The sequence below is a fragment of the Rhinolophus sinicus genome, chromosome 8 (genome assembly GCF_057876585.1).
Source record: "Rhinolophus sinicus isolate RSI-liver-muscle chromosome 8, RSI-T2T, whole genome shotgun sequence".
NCBI classification, from domain to species: Eukaryota; Metazoa; Chordata; class Mammalia; order Chiroptera; family Rhinolophidae; genus Rhinolophus; species Rhinolophus sinicus.
In genome coordinates, this window is record NC_142508.1 from 73,166,126 (window position 1) to 73,190,194 (window position 24,069).

The window sequence follows — 24,069 nt, forward strand, 5'->3', positions numbered from 1 at the left end:
AATGAATGTTGATAAGTTTCATGACTTTTCAATTTTGCTTATTTGCATTTAAAAATATATAGGGAATCCTACAAGTGTTGGTGGACTATTTAAACGTGAGTCTAAAATCTGAATTTTTTTTTTGAGAGGAGTGGTATTCTTAGTGCAGGTTAACTACTGTGGTATCAACATAACCGTCAAAAGTAAGGGGCTGAATAGGCCTTGGACACGTATTTCGCGAATTGATGACTCTGGAGTGCGGTAGCAGTGTGTGCGTAATTTGCAGGGGGCAGCTTAGTTGTCGTGCTAGAAGCCCCGAGGGTGCACTGGTTCAGACACAGCCACTGCACACACGTTAGTGGGGTCAAAAATAAGCTGGATGAGCTACAGCAACAAAACACACGACTCCATCACTGGGATGGAACCAATTTCAGTCTGGGCCAAGGGGGAGCCTCCACCGCGCAGCATCAGAGGAAGCTGGGCGGGTTTGCGCAGCCGCAGAAGTAGGCAGCGGCCAGCGAGGGGGCATCTCGGTCGCGCGCTGTTTTGCTCCCGGCTGGAGGCAGGTGGAGCCAAGTTGGTGTGGTCCATGCGCCCCTCACTGCGGCAGGTGAGGCTGGTTCCGCTGTTCCTGCCTCGGGCCGCGAGCGATCTTCCCCAGAGCCGCCGCCGTCATGTTGCTGCCCGTGTTCACCCTGAAACTGCGCCACAAAATCAGCCCCCGCATGGTGGCCGTAGGGCGCTACGACGGGACTCACCCGTGCCTGGCGGCCGCCACCCAAGCGGGCAAGGTAACAGCTCCCACTCGCACGCCGCCTGGGCTCCTGGCGTCCTCACCTCCTCCGCGGGCCTCTACCCTGCCATCCCGCCCCTAATTCTCCGACCCCGCCCCCAGCCAGGGTTGCCCGGCAACCGGTCGGTAGCCTCCCTGTAATTCTCAGTCCTGCGCAGAATAGTGAATAATGGTGTCTCACATGAAGGGCTTCTCTGAGTAGTTAACTTTGTCTTCGGGTACCTAGACGTGGACAATGTTGGAGTCCCTGTGCAGAGAGGGATTTTAGGGAAGAGAAGCCCGCAGAAGGGAAGGGGCTTGGTCAGGGGTAGCAGTAGTACCGCAGCAGACCTCAGGTTCCAGCACAGGGCCTCTCTGCCTGTCGTTCTGGAACTCCTTCCATGATCTCATACTGCCTCAAGCCAAACAACTTGACGGAAAGAAAGAATACAGAGACTCCTAAATTAAATGGTTGATTGCACTTTTGATCTTTATCCACGTACATTCACATCTTTTCCCTTAGTTTATGCACTAACTACCTGTCAGGTGCTTACTATGTGCCAGGTGCTGTGCAAGGTGTGGGAGTCACAGAGATGGGAAAGATACGGTTATTCAACAGTCACCAGACTTTTACTGAACACCTCTGTGCTAGATGTTGGGGATTCAGAGATAAAGCTGAAATCCCTACTTTCCGAAAGCTTATAGTCCAGAAGGACAACAGATAAGGCAAATCAAGGCACTGTATTGATGGAGGCACGCCCCAAATATATGGAATACACTGACAGCCAGTGTAATAACTTCTAACAGGTACAAAGCCTTATTCCATTATCTCAGCATCCTTGCTACAATGCCATGGGCAGCAGCATAGTACAGGTGTGTTGGATCCTGGCTCCAGTACCTACTGATTTCATGAACTTGGGCAAGGTGCTTAATAATAGTATCTACCACACAGGGTTGTTACCAGGACTAAATAAGTTAATACATTTAAAACACTTGGCATATAAGAAATGGTCACTGATTGTTAGCTGTTTTATTATTATTATTACTTCCACTTTACTGACTAGAATAGTGGTTCAGAGAGGTTCAAAGTAATACTTGAGGTCACTCAACTAGAAAGTTGTGGAAATGAGATTAGAGTCCATGTTCTCTGACCCAGTGTGGATTTAATAAGCTAACATTTATACGATTTGTAGTTTTGAAGATGCATCCACCTATGTTGTATGTTATGTGATGTGCCTTGGGCTATGTAAGTAAAAAGTAACGATTCATTTTCATTAAATAGTATAATGAAGTAAAGCACTTAGCACAGGGCCTGGCACATAATAATGTTAGTTGTTGTTGAGAGGCACTGACAAATGCCAAAAAGAGATTCATGTTGGTTCTGCTGTAGGTGCATAGCAGCTAAATAAATGGGCCGAAAAGGGCCCATTGATATTAGCTCAGCCCCTAATTTATTGAGGGCTTACTATGTATTGGGCTCTGTTCTTAGCTCTGCAGGTGCAAGGGTGAATGTGACAATCAAGTGTCACCTCTTGGAGCTTCTATCTGAGAGGTGGAGCCAGACAATTAATGGAGCAAAATGTATATACATACACACACACGCACGCACACACATACACACACAGTGTCTCCATAAGAGAACAAAAAGAGGAAGGGGTGGGGATGGTGGAGAGTGCTGTTTTAGGCAGGGTGATCAGATAGGCCTCTGTGGATAACTATGGATCAGAGATTTGAAGGACAGGAGGCAATAAGCCCTGCAGATATGTGGGGTGAGTTCCTTCCTGGCAGAGGAATCAGCAAGTGCAAAGGGCTTCAGGTGGAAATATGCTTGGTGTGTTCTAAGAACACAAGGCGGCTGCTGGGGATGGAGTTAGGGAAGCGCTAAGGTAGTCAAGAGCCAGGTCATACAGGGCTTCTAGACCCGGTGAAGACCTTGGTTTTGATTCAAGTAGGTGATGGGATTTGGGTTATGTTTTATATATAACTTCGGCAGGTACTGCAAGAGAGGTTCAGGGAGCTGAGTGTAGGAGTAGAAGCAGGAAGGCGATGAGCCAGAGGTTTCTATGGAGCCCTTTTATTAGAATGTGACTTAGAGTAGGAGGCAGGAACACTTGATTCTAGGTCTGTTTCTGAAGATGGCTGAGAGAGAGAGAGAGAGAGAGAGAGAGAGAGAGAGAGAGAGAGAGAGAGATCTGTGTCCTGTGTAATTGGACACTTTATGTTCAGAACTTTAAACCTGAAAAGTTCTGACCTGATCTTTTATCCTGAGACTTTTTAAAAAATTGGTAATATTTTATGATTCGAGAAATATTCAAATATATTCTCCTTTAAAAACAAACATTCCAGGTAAGGCTAAAGCCCTTCTTGACTGTTGGTGCCTGTGTTTCCAGATTTTGTCATTATAAGTGGGACTCCGTAGTGAAAGTGGAGCTGGGATTTGGTCTCTGAGCCTGAGCAAGGACACTTTTAAAAGGGGTTTCTTGCAGGATGGCATCAGTGTTTTTCTCTGGGGACATTTTTCCCTCTCACCGTGGAGCTGAGGGGCCAGTTGCATTTATATTGTCAGCAGCACCCCGTCAGCCAGAGCAAATGTGGGAACTTCAGCCAGTCCTTTGGGTGAAGACACTGGGAGTGTGATCCATTTACTGTGTGACTGAGCTTGGCTTTGTCCTCGCCTTTGGGACAGGGAAGTCTCCTGGGCACGGATTTCTGTGGCGGAGAACAGCAGGAGGGGAGCTAGGGAGAAGTCACACTCTTGGGACTCTTGTTGCTCTTGGCAGCAAACCCCAAATTCTTTCCATTCCAGTTACAGTGAACATGAAGTCCCTAAGTTATTTCCCCTCCTGTTCTTTTTCAACCTATCTAATTGCTAGAGGAATCCGTAACAATTCACACCTGTTATAAAAGGACGTAAGATGTGGCTAGAGCTTCAGACCTGGAGCCAGACACCAGGCTTCATGTCAGCCCTGTCGCTTATCAGGTGGAGAGCTTGGGAAAGGGCCTGAATCCCTCGGACCTCATCTGCAAACCAGGGCTTCTTGTGAGGGTCACACGCAGTAACGTTTGTAAAAGCATGTGTGACGTATTACACAAATGAAACATGAATGAAGTCTTCAGTGGCTATACACCTTTCTAGATGTTTCTAATCAATTCTTTTGAAAATTTTTTTGTTGAATAGGCTACCTGTTTAGGTAATCATTTGAAATTAATCCTGTTTGGATTTAAACCAAAGAGATGAAATACTCATTTAAAATTAGTGAATTTTAGAACTGAAAAGGGCTTAGTCCAGTGTTTTTCTTTTTTCATATTGCCCACCACCATGGAGTTTCTTTAAGAAAATGAAAATTTCCCTAATGAAATTTTAATACCACAGATACACTGTATGTCTGTTTTTGTACTGTGGCCCTTTGTAGGGGCAGCAGGCCATTCTAATATCTAAGATCCCCCCACCCCAAACCCAGTTACCCCTCTTGGGAGTGATACCGCCCCTTTTGAGAATGCATGTTCTAGTCCAAACCTCGTTTTTACAGATGCAGCCCAAGGAAATTCAATGACTTGTGAAAACACTCAAGTGATTATATTTATGACAGTTGAAACTGCTAACTTAATTAACTTTGGGTTATTTATCTTACTACTATAGACAAATATGAAAGCTTTCAAGGTGCTTGATTTGTATGACTCAGTTTAAGTTTGTAAAACAGATTTAATAACTACCAGACTATTTTAACAGTTAGAAAGTGAATTGATTAGGTGCTTGGATGAAAGATACTAAAGGAAGTGTTTATTAATCTATTTCCTGTGATCTTTTTGGTGTGTAGCAATCATGTAGCTGGAAACAGCTTCCTATAGGTTGATCAGGAAAAGGCTGGTTTGTAAGAGTGCTTTCATGTCGTCGTGCTGGTGGGTAGCATGGAAGCTGCCCTGGTAAGCGGCAACTAGACCTTGTCCATTTCCTTGTTCTTTAAGAGAACCACCGGACTGCCACCATTGATAGGGACTGGAAGCTAGCCACGCACAGAACTGTGTTGGGAGTGTTTCAAGTTTTGCAGGTTATTAAAGTGACTTCTTGTTAATGTTGATATCTGTTAATATCCTGCAGTCTTTTTTTAAAAAAATGTATGTTAATTTTACATTTTGGTGTTAAGGGAATGTAATGAACTGTTTTTGTTTTAGGTTTTTATTCACAATCCTCATACACGGAGCCAGCATTTCAGTGCATCCAGGGTCTTCCAGAGCCCCCTGGAGTCTGACGTTTCGCTTCTCAACATTAATCAGGCAGTCAGCTGCCTGACTGCAGGAGTACTGAACCCTCAACTTGGCTATGATACTCTTTTAGTGGGGACACAGACTAATCTTTTGGCTTACGATGTCTACAATAATTCAGATTTGTTCTACAGAGAGGCAAGTATACCCCTTTATAACCATAAAATTCCTATTACCCATTAATGGTCATTTTTTTTTGTCCTAAGAAATCTTTGGTCACATAGATATGCTTCCTGTTTTTGTACAAGACTAGTATTAAGTTTAGGACTATATTAGTCAGGGTTCTCCAGAGAAACAGAATGACTAGGATGTGGATACACTTGTACATAGAGAGAGGGGTAGGGAGGGATATATTTTTAAAAATTGGTTCACACGACTGTGGAGGCTGGCAAGTCCAAAATTTGCAGGGTCAGCCACCAGGCTAGAGACCCAGGGAAGAGTCAATGTTGAAACGCAAGTCTTAAAGCAGTCTGGTAGCTGAATCCTTCCTTCCTCAGGGGTCTGTCTTTTTCCTACTAAGGCTTTCAGCTGACTGGATGAGGCCCACCTACATTGCAGAGGGCAGTCTGCTTTACTCAGTCTCCTGATTTAAATGTTAATTTTATCTAAAAAATATCTTCACAGAAACATCTAGAATAATGTTTGACTAAATATCTGGGTACCATGGCCTCGTCAAGTTGACACATAAAGTTAATGAACTCAGGGATTCAGCTTTACAATTGAGTTAAAAACCTTTTTAAAATGAGATTGTGATAGATATTGTGAAATTGCTCTCTAGAGAGACTCCGTCCCCTCAGAATGCGAGAGTGCCTGTTATCCTACCCTAGCCAACAATAGAGAGTATTATTCTTTTTCATCTTTGCTAACCTGAAAGATGAAAAATGATACATTGTGAGAATGAACATTTTTCATGTTTGTTGGCTATTTATATTTCTTCTCTAATGAATTTTCCATTTATTTATTTTTTTTGCTTGGGGAATTGACCCTTTTCTTATTTATTTGCTTTTTAGTAACTCTTATTGACAAAAAATATTTAAAAACTGTCTTATATATAGCAATTATTTTTCTCAGTTTACCATTTACCTTTTAACTTTATTTTTTGATTGATTGGCCATTTGGCAGTTTTGATTTCTTATGAAGTCATTTCTTTATAGCCAATCTTTTTTTTTTTAGAATAGTTTTCCCATTTAAAGATTGTGTAAGTAAAGATTGTTTTTCTGTACAATAAACAATTAGCGTTTACAAAGATGTCCTTGAATCTTCCAAAAATAAATTATGCTTTTGTACTTTACTCAAGAAGTCTGGGACATGTATTGATTCTGGATGGTAGGACTATAGCTGTTTGTTTTATCATTCTGTGCACTTTTTAGTAACTTTACAATGAAAACGATTACTAGTAAGAGAACTGGGAATAAGTCTTAAAATGATTTCCATCTAAAATGGTTAACAATAGATGAGAAAAATTTGGGTGTTTTAAAGGCCTAAGTCTTAACTCTCTAACAATTTGCCTGTAAACCTGGTGGTCCTAGAGAGCCTCAGCTTTTGTAGCAGCTTATTGTAGCAGGTCCATCTATAAGGCCAAGGGCCTGCGTGTGTGCAGGACCTCTGCTCATCTGCGCAGAAGCACACATACGCCAGTGCCCGTCCTCAGCGGACAGCCCTGGACTGCCTCTCAGGTGACCATGTGGCTTCTCACAAATGATGACAGGAATTTGAGTATGAAGATAAGCATGTGTTACCTTCAGTGTACCTGTGCACCGTTATCTGAAATTTTATCTTTTTTTCCTTCTTAGGTAGCAGATGGGGCCAACACAATTGTGTTGGGGACACTGGGAGACATTTCCTCTCCTCTTGCAATTATTGGTGGGAATTGTGCTCTGCAGGGTTTTGATCATGAAGGAAATGATCTCTTTTGGACGGTATGAAGAACAAAACGTTCTCTTTCGTATTCTTAAATATGTTTACTTTTAACGTTCTTTATGTTTTGTTTGTGTTTTACCACTGACTATAATGAGTAAGATAAACCAAAATGGAACCATGTTTATAATTCTGCATGTTAAAGGATATGCAATTTGAATAACACCTGTTGGTGGTTTGTATAATCTACTCTTTCATGTAGCTAATATATTCAAATTAAGTGAAAAAAGATGGTATATTCATGATATTTGGTTTGATTTTCAGGTTACTGGAGATAATGTTCATTCGTTGGCCTTGTGTGACTTTGATGGTGATGGGAAGAAAGAGGTACATGGGGGAGGAGACACTTCTCTTGTGTGTTCAGCTGAATAAATTCTCCTGTGACAGTGGTATTTGTGTTGAGGGAAGTGTTAGCTTCTCATGATTGATTTTGGGGCCCTGTTGCCTAAACGATGAGCTAACTGGCCTCATTAGTCTTTCTCCTCTCTTTTGAACAATAAATCACTTTGTCTAATACAAAAATCAAGGCCATGATGTTTCAAAGACACAGGACGGGGAAAGGGCAGAGCAGTTGATGGGACCACAGTCGTATTCATGATCTTATAACTTGCTTCTGATGCTTTGAAACCATACTAGTAAGTAGTTTTCAATTTTGGCCAACTTTTTCCGGAATGTCAACGTTTTAGAGATTGGCTCTTAGCTTTTGAGATTATTGTTATTCTTACTCTAGAAAGTAGCTTCTTGAGCAGCCAGGGAAGTGCTGTGTTGGGCAGTGACTTACCCCTCTCTTGTCCCTGGATACCGGGCTCTGGCTTTTGAAACAGGGCTTCCATCTGCAGGCAGAAAGGGGCTGAACCAGGAAGCATTTTCAGGTGCTTCAGTCTGGCAGGATGTGTAGCCCATGTGGCAGGATAAAATCTCTAGCAGCCAGCTTTTCTCCATTGACTGAATCTGTTGACCTGCGCATTAGAAGGTACCTTCCTGAGCATTGGATTATTGGGAGACCGGAATTCTTGGGTAGTAGTAGCAACATACAAAACATTATGCAATTTTTTGTTTTATTTATGGAAATTTTTCTGTGTGCATTTGCTGAACTAAATATGCATGATGTTTTATTTTCTTTTCCTTTTCAGCTTCTTGTTGGATCTGAGGATTTTGACATCCGAGTTTTTAAAGAAGATGAGATTGTGGCAGAAATGACAGAAACAGAGGTAAGAAGTGCCACCTCAGAATTATGGTAACCTTGGGCAAGCTGGATCGGTCAAGTGTAATATCTAAAGAGAGTGCTGGGACATCTCACAATCTAGTTTTAGGGTGAAAACTATGGGGATTAAACAGAGCTGTACATTACAGAGAAAGAAGTATTTAAAATCTTGTGGAAGATATATTTTGAAAAGACTGACTAAATAGGGGAATATTATTGAGCACAAAGACATTTAACGAGTTAATACATTGTCATCATCATCACCGTGGCAACCATTTATTGAGCACCTGATGTATGCCAGGCACTGTTCTAAGTGCTTTACGTGAAGTAACTCATTTAACGCTACAGAAACCCTCTTAGGAAGGAAATACTATAATTTCCAGTTTACAGATGAGGAAACTGATGTTATGTTTCTTAAGTTACTCATACAAGGTCATGGCTATTAAGTGGCATGGTCAGGATTTGAATTTTTGTGCTTTATCTTCCTCTTCCTCATCATGTGTATTAAATGGGATTGAATGACGTGCATAAATGAGGTTTTTATACTTTTTCTCTTCATCCAAATTAAGTACTTCTTAGGCACATTTCTCTGTAGGTAAACTTAAAAATTAGATGTTAGAGAGCTTGCTAGTTTCTTTGTGATTAGAATTACTTCATATAATTGAACCTGATATGTTTCTTGAAGACTTTAAACTGCATTTTTTAAAGCAGTGCCTAAGGTTGCCCTTATTCTTTGTAGTTTTGACATTCTTAGCAGGTAGCTGCTGGTTTTCCAGGATTGAGCAAGATGGAAACAGAGAAAAGAATTAGGATAGTCTCAATTAAGGAAGGAGAAGAGGATGAAGGAGCAGTGGATTTGAACACTGTGAATAAACAGGATAAAAAGGAACAACAGAAGGGCGTCTTAGAGGTTAGAGTGGTGGAGTTTTGCATAATTTAGTCAAACAGTGTTTGGGAGTCTATCAGAAAAGCTTGGGGACACTGCCTCAAATACACACTTGACCATTTGTCCTTGCTTCTTGCCACTTATAAAAGCTGTCTAGGAAAGTCAGGCTTCTGTTCCCCTAACTACAAAAGGAGACCAGAAGGCAAACCTGACACATTGATATACAAAGTGTTATCAACGAGTTTAACTAATTTACTTTATCTTATAGCAAGAGCCATAGATTTTTGCGTAGTCCTACTATTTATATATTCAGTTATACTTGTAAAGTGGTAGTTGTGGACAGAGAAGAAATGAAGGGGAGGATGAGAGCCAAAAGCAACAGCCTGAAGATGTGTGTCTGTACACCCGGTTCTGTTGTGTGTATGCGCTAAACATGTGTTTTTTCTGGAGAGAGGGTCCTTAGCTTTCAGTAGCCTCTTAGAGGGGTTTGCTACCTCCCCGTTCCCCCTGCAGAAACACCACCCTGAGACTTACTGGCCTGTAGGTGCTATGTCCTGCATTATTATTTCCCTTTCATTCAAGTTTATAGTAAATCTTTTCCCATTTGGTGGGAATCATTCAGGGTTGTTTTTTTCTGTTTATTGTCGATACTAGATGTGAGGGGAATGCATTCTTTGAAACACCTTTTTCCTAAATCTTAGAAAAAGCAGGGAGAGCTTAAACTAGAACTAGGGATTTGAGGTGACGGTTGATCCTGTAGTCCACAAAAGAATGAACCTAGTGAACTAAGGAGGGCTAAGGGACCTAGGAAATATAGGACCAAATTTATGAATATGTGGACTTTATAAAACTGTTCATTTTGGGTTCATTTCCTCTCAGTTTATTTTGCCCCTAGCTCAAATATCTTTTCCCAGATCAGCAAAATCATAATTCATTTGGCGGTTGAACAGTACTAAGTATTTCCAGAAGAATGCCTTGAACTAAGGAATTCTGAAATCCTACACAGCACTTTGTATTCAGAGTTAAGTGATGTGGGTGGTTTTGTAGAAAAGCTGTAGGCGTAGAGGAAATTATATAACGATTTTCCGCTATATAAAATTTATTTCTTAGTATCTCTTTTACTCGGCTCAGAATTAGAAAGTAGATCCGCAGAATCATAGATATTATTAAGCTTTGGTTTTAACTTTAAAAGGTAATTTTGTTTAGTATCTAAAATTTTACCTTCTTGAGATGTTAAATCCCCAAACAGTCCTGTAAATATTTCTGTATAATATATGCATTCTGTGTATTGTTACGTACATACACAGATGCGTGTGCTGGCCTTTTCACTTTTGGAAGGATTATATTTTTTTCTGAAAAATGTCTTTCATCTCTAGCAAAAAAAGAAATTGTCATAGAAAGAAAAGTAGACACCTAAAAGATACTTACCTATGGATTTTATAAGTCTTTTTAAAATTTAGACTGTGGGATATTGTAAGTTAAGGAAATTAGAATAATCATTAAAACAGTTTGGGTTAATGTGTATAACATCTGTTGTACGTACTCTAGATTTTGTGTATTCAGTTTATTTCCTCCTTAATCCCTCAATTTTATTGTTTTTTAAATTATTTGCTGAAACTTGCCATGTAGTCTTGATCTAAAATAGCAAACTTTGTGAGTTTATTTCTGATTATCCACCTCTGAAACAGATGACATGGGTCACAGAGAAGAGGAATACATTCCCCACTAATGGACTGAAAGTGCATTTAAATTTAATTTTAACACACTTGTAGCAAGGCATGCAATTTTATAAAGCCATTCTTCACATTAATTTGAGCCTTAATGAAAAGTTGTTGTGTTTTTATGTATTTTTTTGTTTTGCAGATAATCACCTCTCTTTGCCCCATGTATGGTAGTCGATTTGGTTATGCCCTTTCCAATGGCACAGTTGGAGTTTATGACAAAACAGCCCGATACTGGAGAATTAAAGTTAGTAAGATTCAGACTGGATATTCAGGGATTTTATACATATTGAGAGACTTCTGCACTAATTATTGGAATTCCTTTTCAGTCCAAAAACCATGCCATGAGCATTCATGCTTTTGACCTTAATTCTGATGGAGTGTGTGAACTGATAACTGGTTGGTCCAACGGGAAGGTAAGTCTAAATAGCAGAGTTCAGCTATAATTCAAAGTAATAACGGTCTGAGATATATTGGCTGTGTGATTGAGAACAGTAACGTGAGGATACAAACTTGCATCCTTGGCTGTGCTTTCACATTTAACTTCATCATCTTCCCACATTTATTTCTTCCTGCTCTAGTTGTGAACACTAGAGAGTGAGTGAGTGTCCTTTTGGTCTTATGGCCCTATTTGGGGGGTAATCTCTTGAAGATTCTTCCGAAATTTTTCCCTTGAAGGAATAAGAATCCATGAAGTCAGGGTGATCGTAGGCAAGGACCAGTAAAAAAAGGAATTTTAATAAGCGGATAATGAACTCTTTGTATAGCTCTTTTCTAATCTTAAAACTGACTGCAAACCTAGAATTAATGGAATAATCATATCATACTATTTTCCCATAATTCCAAAATAAAATCTTTTTTGCTTTCTTTCCTAATTTTAAAACTTTAAATCAAAATTTTCTACAGTCTTTTGGCAAGTCAGGATTGTCTTGTTAGAAACTGCCAAAGTAGCTGCCAGATCTCCATGGCTACCATTTGCCCTGGCTTTCATGTCTGTCAGTGCTGCATTGCCTGGAGATCAGCTAATTTCTATCTTCTTTGATTTTTCTTTACTTTTGGCCAGTACCTTGTAACCTTCCTTTGGTATTGTGTGAAGAACAGATTCTAAAAAGGTGTTATGTAGGTTCCTGCTTCTTCACTTGGTTTTGTCTTGGTAAAAATTTATAAAGGAAGACTATGTAGTTGTTTATTAAGAAACTTGAAAATCCATAAAATGGACTCTATTCTGGGGGAATATAAATTATTAAGATTGATTCAAGAATGAGAAATTACTAGACTTGAGAGTTATCAAGTTACCTCCAAATAGAACTCTGGGGCTGGATATTTTTTATAGTTAAACATTTTCAAAATGTTAAGGAATTTCTATTATATAATCTGTTCCTGAACACAAAAAAGATAAGAAAATTGCACAGTTCATTATATAAGTAGAAAAACTGCTGATATCTAAACTTAACAGAAAAAGCATAGAAAAGGAAAATGTACAAATACAACGCGTGAATGTAGATGAAAAAATACTAAAGGCAACCAGCCAATTAACTTGGTCTTTAGCAGGTCATTTGTTGAGTTAGAGGGCCATCTTCTTTTCCAGGGCAAAATCTCCATGTTGGATAAAGCAAAAAAGCAGAATATCCACAGAAATATTAATCTGTAGCCCTGCTTTTTAGTTAGCAGTTAATGCTCGTTTGCTAAATATTATGGAAATACAGTCCTGAAAGCCTTTAAGTAGCTAGAAAGAAGCGAGTTTAGTTCAGTCTGAGTTAGCGGGTTGTGTTGAGTGTTGAGTTTTTTTTGGTAAAATACAGGCCATTTGTTACTTCACAGGCGTTAACATCCATAATTTTCAGGCTTCCGTGATGTTGTTATGAATAGCATGGATACATGAATATGATATTCTCCAGTCAAGGGGTAGGAGCTAGTAATAGGCTATGACCTAAAGTACTTCTTCAGCGCCAAGTTTTACCCACGAGGATGTTTACGAAAAGACAAAACTAGTGAGTGGCATTGGGCATAGAGGTGATCGCTCCACGAGATTTTCTATAGCTAGCCTTTTATTGATTATATTAATATGTGTTCTCACTTATAACAAAATCATCAGTTGAAATGGTTATCCTTCACCGTCGTTTTTGGGATGCATTTGTTTCTGATGAGCCTGTTAATTCTTTGCCTCTCTTGGGAAGAGGAGATCAAAGGGGATAGGAGGACTCTCTAAGGCATCGCGGTAGTTTTGATGTGGAAGAAGTACTCTTGAACATGGTTATTATAAAAGGTTGTATATATGGTGGAGGGTTGGGCTAGTTTGGCGTTTTTCAAACTTTAGACATAATTGTATACATGTATACATAATAAAGGTAAAATTTGTATAGACAGCTAACATTTCTCGTATACCTCTGTGTGCCTGGCCCTTTCTAAGTGCTTCACATGAGTCCTTCAGGCCTCACGCCAACCCTAAGAGGTGTAGGTAAAGTCACTGTCCTCATGTTCTTGTCACTGATCCCGATGAGCAGACCAAACACACAATGGTTAAGAAACCTGCCCACGGGCCCACGGATAGTAAGCAGCAAAGCTGGAGGGCTTTTGCCCTCTGCTGTATATACTGTGTGCGCTGCCTCTCAGCTAGCCCATCTCCAAATGAAATATTATGTAAAGGCCAATATGGAAGACAACTTTTATTTCAAAAGAAGAGGAAACCACAGCTGGTGAAGGCCTCTTTTGGGCCCCCCAGGACCCAGTGGTCATAGGTGCCTCCTCAGAAGCCACAGGGCTCCACAGAGTACTCTTGAAAACTGCAAAACAAAATGACCTTTAAAAATGCTGTCTTTTTAAAAAAAACTATAGCATAAGCGACTTTTCAAGTTCTTATTTTATTTTTAGGTTGATGCTCGAAGTGACCGAACTGGGGAGGTCATCTTCAAAGACAACTTTTCTTCTGCAATTGCCGGTGTGGTCGAGGGAGATTATCGGATGGATGGCCACGTCCAGTTAATCTGCTGCTCAGTGGACGGGGAAAGTAAATTGGGACGGGAAAAATCCTTGAGAAGTCAGATTTTCAATTTGGTTGGGTCAGAACATCAGGAAATTCCATCATACAGTGTTTGTGTTGATAGCCTCCTGTCCCTGTAAGTTCACCTGAGTTGGGGAAATGAGAACCTAGGTGTTTGTTTGTAAGACCAGGTAATCGATGACTTAAAAGTAGACCTGGCTATCCCTGGGAATTTCCGTAGTGTGGTGAGTGTTTTTTCCTTCTGTTCAGTCCGGGGCTACCTGCCAGGCACGGCTGAGACGAGAGGGAACCTCATGGACACCAGCATAGAGCAGGATTTGATCCGAGAGCTGAGTCAGAAAAAACAGAATCTGTTGCTGGAACTCCATAACTATGAAGAAAATGCCAAGGTAGGTCCTATTGTGAAGGGGAAATGGAATCTGAGAAGTTGAGGAAGACCAGGAGGATTAGCACGTGACAGAAGAATGAGAATGGCAGCATCTGCCGCCGTGCTGGCTCCCTCCGACCCGCTGGCAGAGGCGCAGATCTCCTCAGCCCTTTCGCCTGGGTCAGACTTGAGAGGGCATGGTTCTTTTCATCTAGAAACTCCACTTCCAGGCAGCTGAACTACAGAAGTCTTTGCCTGAGTGGTTCAGGACATTGACTGTAGCTCTGTTTGTAGCAGTGGACAGTTGGAAGCAACTTAGATGTTGACCAGCAGTAGGGGAGTATATGCTGGGGAATGTTAAGCAGCTCAGGAGAATGAGGTATATATACTTGGACTGACATGGAAGGATATCTGTGGTAGTATTAAAGTGAAAAAAAAAAGAGGAACAATATGTATGGACTATCTTGTATCTTTTCAAAAACATAAAAAGTGACAGCTACAGAAGCTGTGCGTGTGTGTGTGTGTGTGTGTGTGTGTGTGTGTACATGTATGTGTCAAACTGCCAGAGGACGAGCTAGGGAGTAGGATTTTAATTTGTCCTGTCATGCATACCTGTATTTGAATTTGCTATACTAAGTGAGTTTTGTTATTTTAGTAGGACAGTATAACAAAGTGTAAAAGGCATGCTGGGGTACAGTGGAGCCTACACACAGAAAGGGACAAGGGTACTTTCGCTTGGGAACAGGCCAGGTGGAGCAAGGGGGCACTCAGGAGGGGAGTCCTCTGAATTCCAAAGCATCATGACCAGTGCGTCTATTGAAGCACAATAACCGTATTATTTAACGTGGACATTTGGTCGCTGTTTTGGTGACGGATGAGTTGGAAGCCGGTGGACTGTTTTGCAGGCTGAGCTGAGCAGTCCACCCAGCGAGGCGGATGGGCAGCGGGGCGTCATCCCAGCCAACACGAAGCTCCACACCGCCCTCTCAGTCAACCTGGGGAACGAGACGCGGGCTGCTCACGCAGAACTCTGCATTTCTACGTCGAATGGTAAGAAGCGATTTTCAGCTGGCATTTCTAGGTACCTGTGCCATCTGGGAGTGGCTCTTGAACTGTTTGTTCTCTCTTCCCTGCAGACACCATCATCCGAGCCGTACTGATTTTTGCCGAGGGCATTTTTCTGGGTGAAAGCCACGTGGTACACCCCAGCGTTCACAACCTTTCCAGCTCCATCCGCATCCCCATCACGCCTCCCAAAGATGTGCCTGTGGATCTGCACTTGAAAACCTTCGTGGGTTACAGAAGCAGGTGAGCCTTTGCGAGTCACAGGTCACTTCCAGGCAGCGCTCAGAGGAGGACAAGACTTGTAGAGTTTTCTACTATGCCAGGGATTCTGTGGGGCCAGACGAGCCATTTAATGGTTCTACCCACCCAGGCAAGGTTTCCCACAACCTTTTATATCCCTAACTTGAAATCTTAAAAAAAAAAAAAAAAAGGTATTTAAGTTTAAAATGGTTATTTTCTGGTTTTAGTCTGATGATTTTATAATCACAAAAGTTCAAGAAATTAATTGATGATTTGCCAACTTCTAGTTGTGACCACTAAGACTACAGGGCTGGGATATATATATTAGAATTATATATAACCCCAGCTAGTGAAGAAAAACCACTGGATTTGTGGAATGTGCCTTTTCACATTCCTTTTAGGGTGTTTTAAACCCTTGGCACATGTATGCGTGTATGTAGACTCATGTTCTCTCTAAATCCCAAACCCCATTACTGTAGTACGGTACAAGTTTTGGGGGATTTTTTTTCATCATGAAACCCTTAAATATCAACCTGATGACTCAGTAGTGACTTTATTTTTGGGGGACTTGCACTTTGGAATAACATTCCATGGGAAACTATTGTCTCTGTTCCATTGTTTGGCCACAGCACCCAGTTCCACGTATTTGAACTGACAAGACAGCTGCCCCGATTCTCCATGTATGCGCTGACCAGCCCGGACTCTGCCAGCGAGCCACTCAGCTACGTCAACTTTGTCATCGCAGAGCGGGCCCCGAGAGTGAGCATTTGCCTTTTTTCTTTCAATACTTTTGCACTTTAGAATCCTTTGGATGTTATTTCTTAGAAGGGAGGAATTACACAAATGAGTTATTTGTAAGCAGTACATATGACATGATGGAATTATTTGCTTAGAGTTGGTTTATAGCCTGCAACAAAAATATTGCTAAAATATCTCCTCTCACTTTAAAAAAATGCACACCTTATTTACTTGAGCAATCCTTAGTTACCGATGAATTCTTACCAGTTTTAATTCCCTATTTCTCGTTATGATCTTACTGTGGTTGTCCTGACCTAGTGTTTCAAGAGAGTGGGCCTTGGCACTGGGAACAGTTTTGGGTTCAAATACTAATTAAACAAATTAAATTAACTAATTAACTTAACTGATTGAATTCTTAGTGATCTTGGGGAATGCCTCTCAAGACTTGAGCCTCAATTTCCTTACGTGTGAGGCTATTTTTACCTCACAGGGGCCCCTGGAAATTACATAATTGATGTGATAGCACCTTGAAGGTTTAAAGGGCTGACACCAGTGGACTTGAACCATGGCTGGACTTCAGAATTCTCAGTGAGGCTTTTTAATCATGTAGATTCTCAGGCCCCTGCCCAGCCTGTGGAAGCGGGACCTTCCAAGAGGTCTCAGGGGGTTCTGATGTGGGACCTGTGTTACAAACCATTGTAAAGTACAATTATTAATATGAAAGCTTACTGTTTACTTATTGTGTGGACGTAGCTCTGTCCGTGCACACATAGTTCATTTAAAAGTTTTTAAAGAATGGACCGGAATAGCTTTAAGCAGACTACGTTGTCCATGATATAGCCATAGAAGAGCTATCGTGTAAACAGAATCAGCATCATACCTGAGACGTTTCTACATTGCATTTAAGATTGTCTAAGTCGAAAATGCTAGTAAATGATGCAGGCTGTGGGGCCAGACACAATTATGAATGCTATTTAAGAACACGTATGAGGAGGGAAAAGGGAGTGTGGTTAGTGTTTTCTTGGTGGCGGTAAAGTATAATTCTTTGTTTACCAACCAGTGAAACGAGAAAGAGGGATAACTCTCAATTGGGCGGATGGGTGGCTCAGTTAGTTAGAGCATGAGCTCTGGGCAACAGGGTTGCTGGTTCGATTCCCACATGGTCTAGTTAGCTGCACCCTCCGCAACTAGAATGAAGACAAGCTGCTGCTGAGCTACCAATGAGCTGCCACTGAGCTCCCGGGCGACCAGATGGTTCAGTTCGTTGGAGCGTGTGCTCTCAACCATAAGGTTGATGGTTTGACTCCCGCAAGGGATGGTGGGCTGCACCCCCTGCAACTAAGATTGAACAATAGCAACTGGACTTGGAGCTGAGCTGCACCCTCCACAACTAAGATTGAAAGGACAACAACTTGACTTGGAGCTAATGGGTCCTGGAAAAAACACACTGTTCCCCAATAAAGTCCTGGAAATACACACTGTTCCCCAATAAAGTCCTGTTCCCCTTCCCCAATAGAATCTTAAAAAAAAAAAAAAAAAGAATGATTGTACTTTAAAAATGGAAGTTCATTTCATCCTATTCATTTTTTAGGTTGTTATATGGCTCAACCAGAACTTTCTGTTACCAGAAGACACTAACATTCAGAATGCTCCATTTCAAGTGTGTTTCACATCCTTACGGAATGGTGGCCAGCTGTATATAAAAATAAAACTTAGTGGAGAGGTAATGTTTACTATCATGGGCATAGATTTCTCATGTAGTGTTTATCATTTAGTGCAAAGTGAGGTGGGTTACACCAATCTCAAGGTCGTAAAACCATGCGTTTCAACTTAGTCTGTTAGTGTTAATCATATTAGACACTGGGGTATAGTCTAGAACAGTGGTTTTCTGCCTCCTTCCCTTCAGCCTAATTTGGGAAGGGTTAGGAATACAAAGGTGAACAGAAACATTTCATTGTTTGAATGATTTGGCTGTTTATAAGGCTAAAGGATTGTTCTTCTAGTTTACTGCTAGAAACAACAAATGTGGTTTGTAATTTCCTTGAGGGCTAAAGCCTATCTTCATCATCCCATATAAAATTCTGCTCAATAAATGTGTTGATTATGGGAAAGTTCAGGTAATTTCTACTAAGTTTGTCTTTAATATCTGAGGATGCTAAACTTGTCCTTTTTTCTCTGGATAGATCACTATAAATACTGATGATATTGATTTGGCTGGAGATATCATCCAGTCGATGGCATCGTCTTTTGCTATTGAAGACCTTCAGGTAGAAGCGGATTTCCCCATCTACTTTGAGGAATTACGAAAGGTGTTAGTTAAGGTGAGGGCACCTGAGTGGCTGCAATTGTGAGAATGTGGTAGGTCTAATAATGTTTGAAGGGTTTCTGTTAGGAAACTGTACATGTGTTATGCGATAGTCATGTTTTAAATAATTTTTGCAAATTCTTAAAATCAAAATTGAACTAGTGTTGGAGAGCTCACTAAAGGATTTCTTTTACAAAAGTGAGTGGTTAGCTCTTGACCACCCTGCCTTCTATGTTTGGTTTAGGGGAATATTTTAAAAAAATATATCGCAGTTTCCTTTGCTAACTCTTCATCTTATCTGTTGTATCTATTTACTCTTTGGTTTAATGCTTTCCAACAACCCAAATTCAGAAGAAAAATAACAATCTTGATTGGTCCCAAGTTATAACAATATTCCCGCCCCAGACCCCTAAAATGTTAATATGTGTGTTGCTAGGGCTACTGAGACTAAGACATGGAAAGGATGCACATGGAATGGCATCTTGCGTGTTAGAGGCAGCATAGACCAGTTACTTCATTGAGGAGGAGATGAAATAATGGGTAGTTAAGATGGTACAAGTAAACGGGGAAGAAAGGGGCCTTGGTTATGGTAGACAGTGTCTTCTCAACCTGTCTAGTTAGGGAGGCCGTTTTAATTCCTGAGTGTTCATGGTCTCCAGGTGGATGAGTACCATTCAATGCATCAGAAGCTCAGTGCCGACATGGCTGATAATTCTAATCTGATCCGGAGTTTGCTGGTCCGAGCTGAGGATGCTCGTCTGATGAGGGACATGTGAGTATTTACTGTGGCTAGGACAGGTACAAGGTTAAAAATGTCAGCAACGTGGAATAGCGACTCTCAGATGCTTCTGATAGGAGTGTAAATTGGCACAAGGACTTTGGAAAATAACTTGGCATAATCAGTAATGTTGAAAATGTGCATACCCTATGATCCAGCAAGTCTTCTGGTTTATAACCTAGAGAAATTCGTGCACATATGAACCAGGATATTTGTACAAGAATGTTCATAAAGGCATTGTTCATAAAAATCGCAAAGTGGAAACAATCCAAGCTAGCATCAACAGTATAATGGATAAATCATGATATATCCGTACAGTGGAGAACCACACTCAATGAGAATGCATGTATCTCAGTGCCATGTAACAACATGGACAAATCTTATAAGCATAATGGAGATTGAAAGAAGACTTAAAAGAATACGTAGAAAATGCTTCCATTTATATTCATTTGTAATAGACGCAACTGTATCCTTTGGAGAGCATACACAGATGATAAGAATATACAGATGCGCAGGGAAGAGATTATCATACAAGATAGTATTTTCTCCTGGGGAGGAGGGATGTTCAGAAAGGACACATTCGGAAGCTTCTGGGATGCTGGCACTGTCCTTTTTCTTGACTTGGTTAACCAACATTTGCGCTGAATTTTTCTGAATGTGTTTTACATAATAAAAAGGTGAAAACAAGTATGTGCAGGTCTCGCTTCTTGCTTGTTTAGATGCAGAATTTATCTTGGCAATAAAATGTACTGAGGTGGATTCACTAAAATAGCTGACCAGATAGATGAAGTTTATGTGTATATATTAGAGGTAAGAGTTTGCCCAAGGTGCTGCTTGTGTTTTTTCCTGAAAGGACCAAATTATTGGCAAATAATTAAAATGCTGTTGTCCAGAAGTAAAAGATTTTTAAAATACTTGTTGAAAATTTCAAACACATACAAAAGTCGATTAAATAGTATAGTGATTTCCTATAGAGCAGCCACCTAGCTTCAATAGTCAACTAACGGCTGGTGTTTTCATCTCTACATTCACCTTCTTTCTATTCCAGGCGCTGTATTATTTGGAAGCAAATTCCAGATATCATATAATTTCAGCCACAAATATTTCAGACAACGGGCCTTTAACAAATATATAGTATGAGCCCTTTGCTTAGATTTTTTAAAAATTTGTTCCATTTTTGGTTTTGTCATGTAAAAGCTTCTTAAAAATTTTATGTAGTCAAACTGACCAGTCTTTTTCTTAATACTACTACATTTTAAGTTAAAGTTAGAATCGTTTTCTTAACTCTCAGGTTATGGAGTAATTCACCTGTGCTTTCTTTTATGTTTTCTTGTATGTTTTCATGTTTTACATTTAAGTCTCTGTTCTAGTTAAGAGTTTATCCTGGTGTTCAGTGTAAGTAATACATTTAGTTTTATCCTTTTCTATGATTATCACAGATTTAATACTACTACTTTAAGGTCTGTTTTCCCACTGATTTGAGATGCTGCCTTTTCATTTCCACATGCAGTGAATCTATTTCTGGATTTTCTATACTGTTCTATTGGTCAGTCTTGTCTCTTCATCTGACAGTACGATTCTTCTTAGGTGCTTTGTATGTTTTAGTACCTGATCTGGCTAGGTGCCCCTCCCCTAATCTGTCGCTCTTCGCTTTCATGTTTTCCTGGCTACTTGTGCTTGTTTGTTCTTTCCAGTGAATTTTATTATACATTTTTTTTAGCTCCGCAAAAAAAGATATTTTTATTGGGATCATGTTACATTTATTAACTTAGGAAGAACTAACATCGTTACAATAATGTTCATTCAGTCTTACTAGCTAAGAACATGGTAGCTCTTTAAATTTGTTCAAGTCATGTTTTATGTCTTTCAGGAGTGTTTTGTGGTTTTCTTCATGTACGTATTGGACATTTCTTATTAAGTTTAAAGTTAGATATTTTCTTTTTGCAATTATAAATAGGATCTTCCACATTATATCTTCTTTTTCGTTTGTTGAACACAATTTTTATATGTTGATTTTTATAATCTATTTTATTAAACTCTTATAGTTTATAGTTATTCCAGATGTATCATTTGTAATTGAAATAATTTTACCTCTTAACTTTCCAATTCATTTGCTTCCAGTTTTCTCCAAGGTATATATTTGCTTTTTCTGGCCAACTTTATCTCTAGGGCTCCTTTTTTTCCTTTCTCTCTGGCTTTATTTATTTATTAGTTTTTTAAGTCAAAGAGCTATTGCTGACTTTAGGTATTTAACTGTGCTAAACTGGAGGAAAGTGACCACCAACCTCTAAATTCCTTTCATCCTGATATTTTCTATTTAGAGACTGTCGTGTATATATTTGCTGTTATTTTCTAAAGTCATGCAGTAAATTAGCCCTTGTTAGGTTTACATTTCAATAAATTTGGAGAAACTTATACAGTTGTGTTGTTGCTACCACAGCCAAGTTAAGACACAGAGTATTCCATCATCTTAGCACCTCTCTGCATGGGTACCCCTCCTGCCGTCCAGTCCCTGGCAACCACTGAACTGATTTCCCTCCTTACAATTTTTCCTTTTGCAAAATGTCACATAAGTGGAATCATACATTGTATAGCCTTTGGAGTCTGGTTTTTTTCAGTTACCATAATGCCTTTGGAATTCATCCATGTTGCATATATCAGTAGTTTGTTCCTTTTTATTGCAGAATAGTATTTCATTGTATAGATAAACCATACTTGGTTTAACCATTCACCAAATGACATATGGATTGTTTCCAGACTTTGATGATTGTGAATGAAGTTGCTATAAACATTGCATACAGGATTTTTGCAGACGTGTTTTCATTTCTTCTGGGTAAATAACTTGTAATGGGATTGCTAGGTTGTATAATAAGTGTATGTTTTACTTTGTAAGAAACTGCCCAGTCATTTTCCAAAGTAGCTGTTCCACTTTGCATTCCCATCAGCAGTGCACGAGAGTTCCAGTTGCTCCACGTCCTTGCCAGCATTTGGTATTACCAGTTTATTTTATTTTAGTCATTTTAATTGTTGTGTAATAATATCTCATTGTAGTTTTAAGCTTATGAAGCTGAATCTGTTAATTGTCTAAAAATATTTTATTAAGAATTGGTGCATTTTGTCTAATGAGTATTAATCTGAAACTTGGAAGACAGTCTATCATCTTGGCTCACTTTTCTCTACCAACCCTCCCCGCCACCCCCCGCCCCAGCACAGTGGGCACTGGATAATCCTTGGCTCTTAAATTACACAAACCATGCACCAATAACCAAGGAAGACCACTTGTCTTCCACCTATTTGGATGAAATAGTAATAGAATATTTTGATAGACTTCTCAATGTTTTCAAAGCAAACTTTAGCAGTTACCCTGTTTTACTGACAATACAGCTAAAAATTCGGTGCCTTCTTTATATATCTAAGACATTTGCAAGTTTTTTCACTTAAACCTGCCATATTGAGGTAGTGATGTTACATTTTTATTGATTTATACAGGAAAACAATGAAGAATCGCTATATGGAACTCTACGACCTTAATAAAGATTTGATAAATGGATATAAAATTCGCTGTAACAATCACACAGAGCTATTGGGAAACCTCAAAGCAGTAAATCAAGCAATTCAAAGAGCAGGTCGGCTGCGTGGTGAGTCCTTTCATAGCACTGAGATTTTGGGGTGAGAACCACTGAAGATTCTGGTAGCTTCAAAAATTCATATTGGGGCCTGTATCTATAAAGATACTTTTAATACTCAAGTTGGCACCAGTCACTTGAGTTTCAGTCAGCCTGTTATTTGGCTTTAGTTAGTCTCCAGTTTTCAAAGAGAAAGAAAGCTTTTAGCAACTTTTCTTAGATTGTGCTGCATCCTCTAAAGAAAAACCTCGTGGCATATGCCCAAGAGGAAAGGCTTACATACCCCTATTAGAAAAAAAGAGACTGAAAATTAATGAATTAAATGTCCAACTTAAAATAAAATTTAGAAAAAAAATGAGAGTAAACCAAAGGAAGCAGAAATATGGCCAGAGATTTATACCTAAAATCTGCTGTTTTGGGTCAGTGCTTTTTACCTCCTTTTAGAAATAATCTTTGGTAGGTGAATATGAGCTTTGATCCTTTTGTGTTAACACTGACTTTTGGTTTCTGTGTTTGAGATGGATTCTAGTTTTGGTTTATGATAAATTCCCTCACAAAGGTATCTTTTTAGGGAGTGGTAAGATACGTTAGTTGAATTTGCACTGCCTGTAACTCCTTCCTATTCTAGTTTGATGCTGTTTTAAAGCTGGCCTCTCACTTGTAATTTCACTCTTAATAATCTTCTGGATTGTACTGATTTGATGTTTCTTCTCATACAGTTGGAAAACCGAAGAACCAGGTGATTACTGCTTGTCGGGATGCGATTCGAAGCAACAACACCAACATGCTGTTCAGAATCATGCGGGTGGGGACAGCTTCTTCATAGGCGAGGAAGGAATAGGTAATGAAGTTCCTAGAAAGTGTTTTCCCTAAAAATTTGCTTTGGATCACAGCCTGGTGAACCCAAGGTGCTAAGAATGAAAACCACCTTGGTGAACTGTACAAATGAAAGACAAAGCATTGCTTCTGAAAAGGTTATTCACTTTCTATTTTTGAAATCCATAGTACAGTTGCCAAATAAAACTAGGTTTGTATGGAGGAAGGTGAATACTTTAGAAACGCTAGGGCCTCAAAGTCCAGTTTTTCTGTATGTATGTAAAGTTGGTGTATAGATATATCTTTTTTTTATAATTGAATTTGTAATTTTAAAATGGGTTATCTGCCTTTTCATTAAAATTTAAAGGTGTTGCACTTTGTACTGACTGAT

The 24,069-nt window shown here is 39.8% G+C and overlaps 2 protein-coding genes across 18 annotated transcripts in view; one reads left to right on the plus strand and one right to left on the minus strand.

Moving 5' to 3' along the window:
* Positions 1 to 24,069, minus strand: part of OGFOD1 (2-oxoglutarate and iron dependent oxygenase domain containing 1) — a 54,514-nt gene that overhangs the window by 7,111 nt on the left and 23,334 nt on the right. For 15 of the 16 annotated variants that reach the window (XR_016022080.1, XR_016022078.1, XR_016022079.1 and 12 more), the window contains one exon: positions 7,713 to 7,890. The gene's annotated coding sequence lies outside the window, so the exon portion shown is untranslated. Of the gene's footprint in view, positions 1 to 7,712; positions 7,891 to 13,584; positions 15,504 to 24,069 lie in introns of those variants that run through there. The other variant, XR_012490171.2, reaches the window with a different exon arrangement.
* BBS2 (Bardet-Biedl syndrome 2) lies at positions 481 to 24,050 on the plus strand. 2 transcript variants are annotated; one of them, XM_074314839.2, is made up of 17 exons: positions 481 to 770; positions 4,925 to 5,156; positions 6,812 to 6,933; positions 7,196 to 7,258; positions 8,065 to 8,142; positions 10,885 to 10,989; positions 11,072 to 11,158; positions 13,614 to 13,749; positions 13,993 to 14,132; positions 15,016 to 15,160; positions 15,247 to 15,418; positions 16,045 to 16,174; positions 17,745 to 17,876; positions 18,337 to 18,474; positions 19,118 to 19,230; positions 22,726 to 22,874; positions 23,582 to 24,050. In XM_074314839.2, the coding sequence occupies exons 1-17, from the start codon at positions 654 to 656 to the stop codon at positions 23,686 to 23,688; spliced, it is 2,166 nt and encodes a 721-aa protein (XP_074170940.1). In that variant the 5' UTR covers positions 481 to 653; the 3' UTR covers positions 23,689 to 24,050. The 2 variants fall into 2 exon arrangements, with proteins under 2 accessions (XP_074170940.1, XP_019609496.2); XM_019753937.3 differs by having other exon boundaries at positions 4,925 to 5,152; positions 6,808 to 6,933.

Excerpts from the sequence above, each read along its gene's own strand:
- BBS2 (XM_074314839.2), top strand. The coding sequence starts at position 654 with ATGTTGCTGCCCGTGTTCACCCTGAAACTGCGCCACAAAATCAGCCCC. Across the intron at positions 771-4,924 it reads CCGCCACCCAAGCGGGCAAG|GTTTTTATTCACAATCCTCA; the intron begins GTAACAGCTCCC and ends TTTTTGTTTTAG. Across the intron at positions 11,159-13,613 it reads CTGGTTGGTCCAACGGGAAG|GTTGATGCTCGAAGTGACCG; the intron begins GTAAGTCTAAAT and ends TTTTATTTTTAG.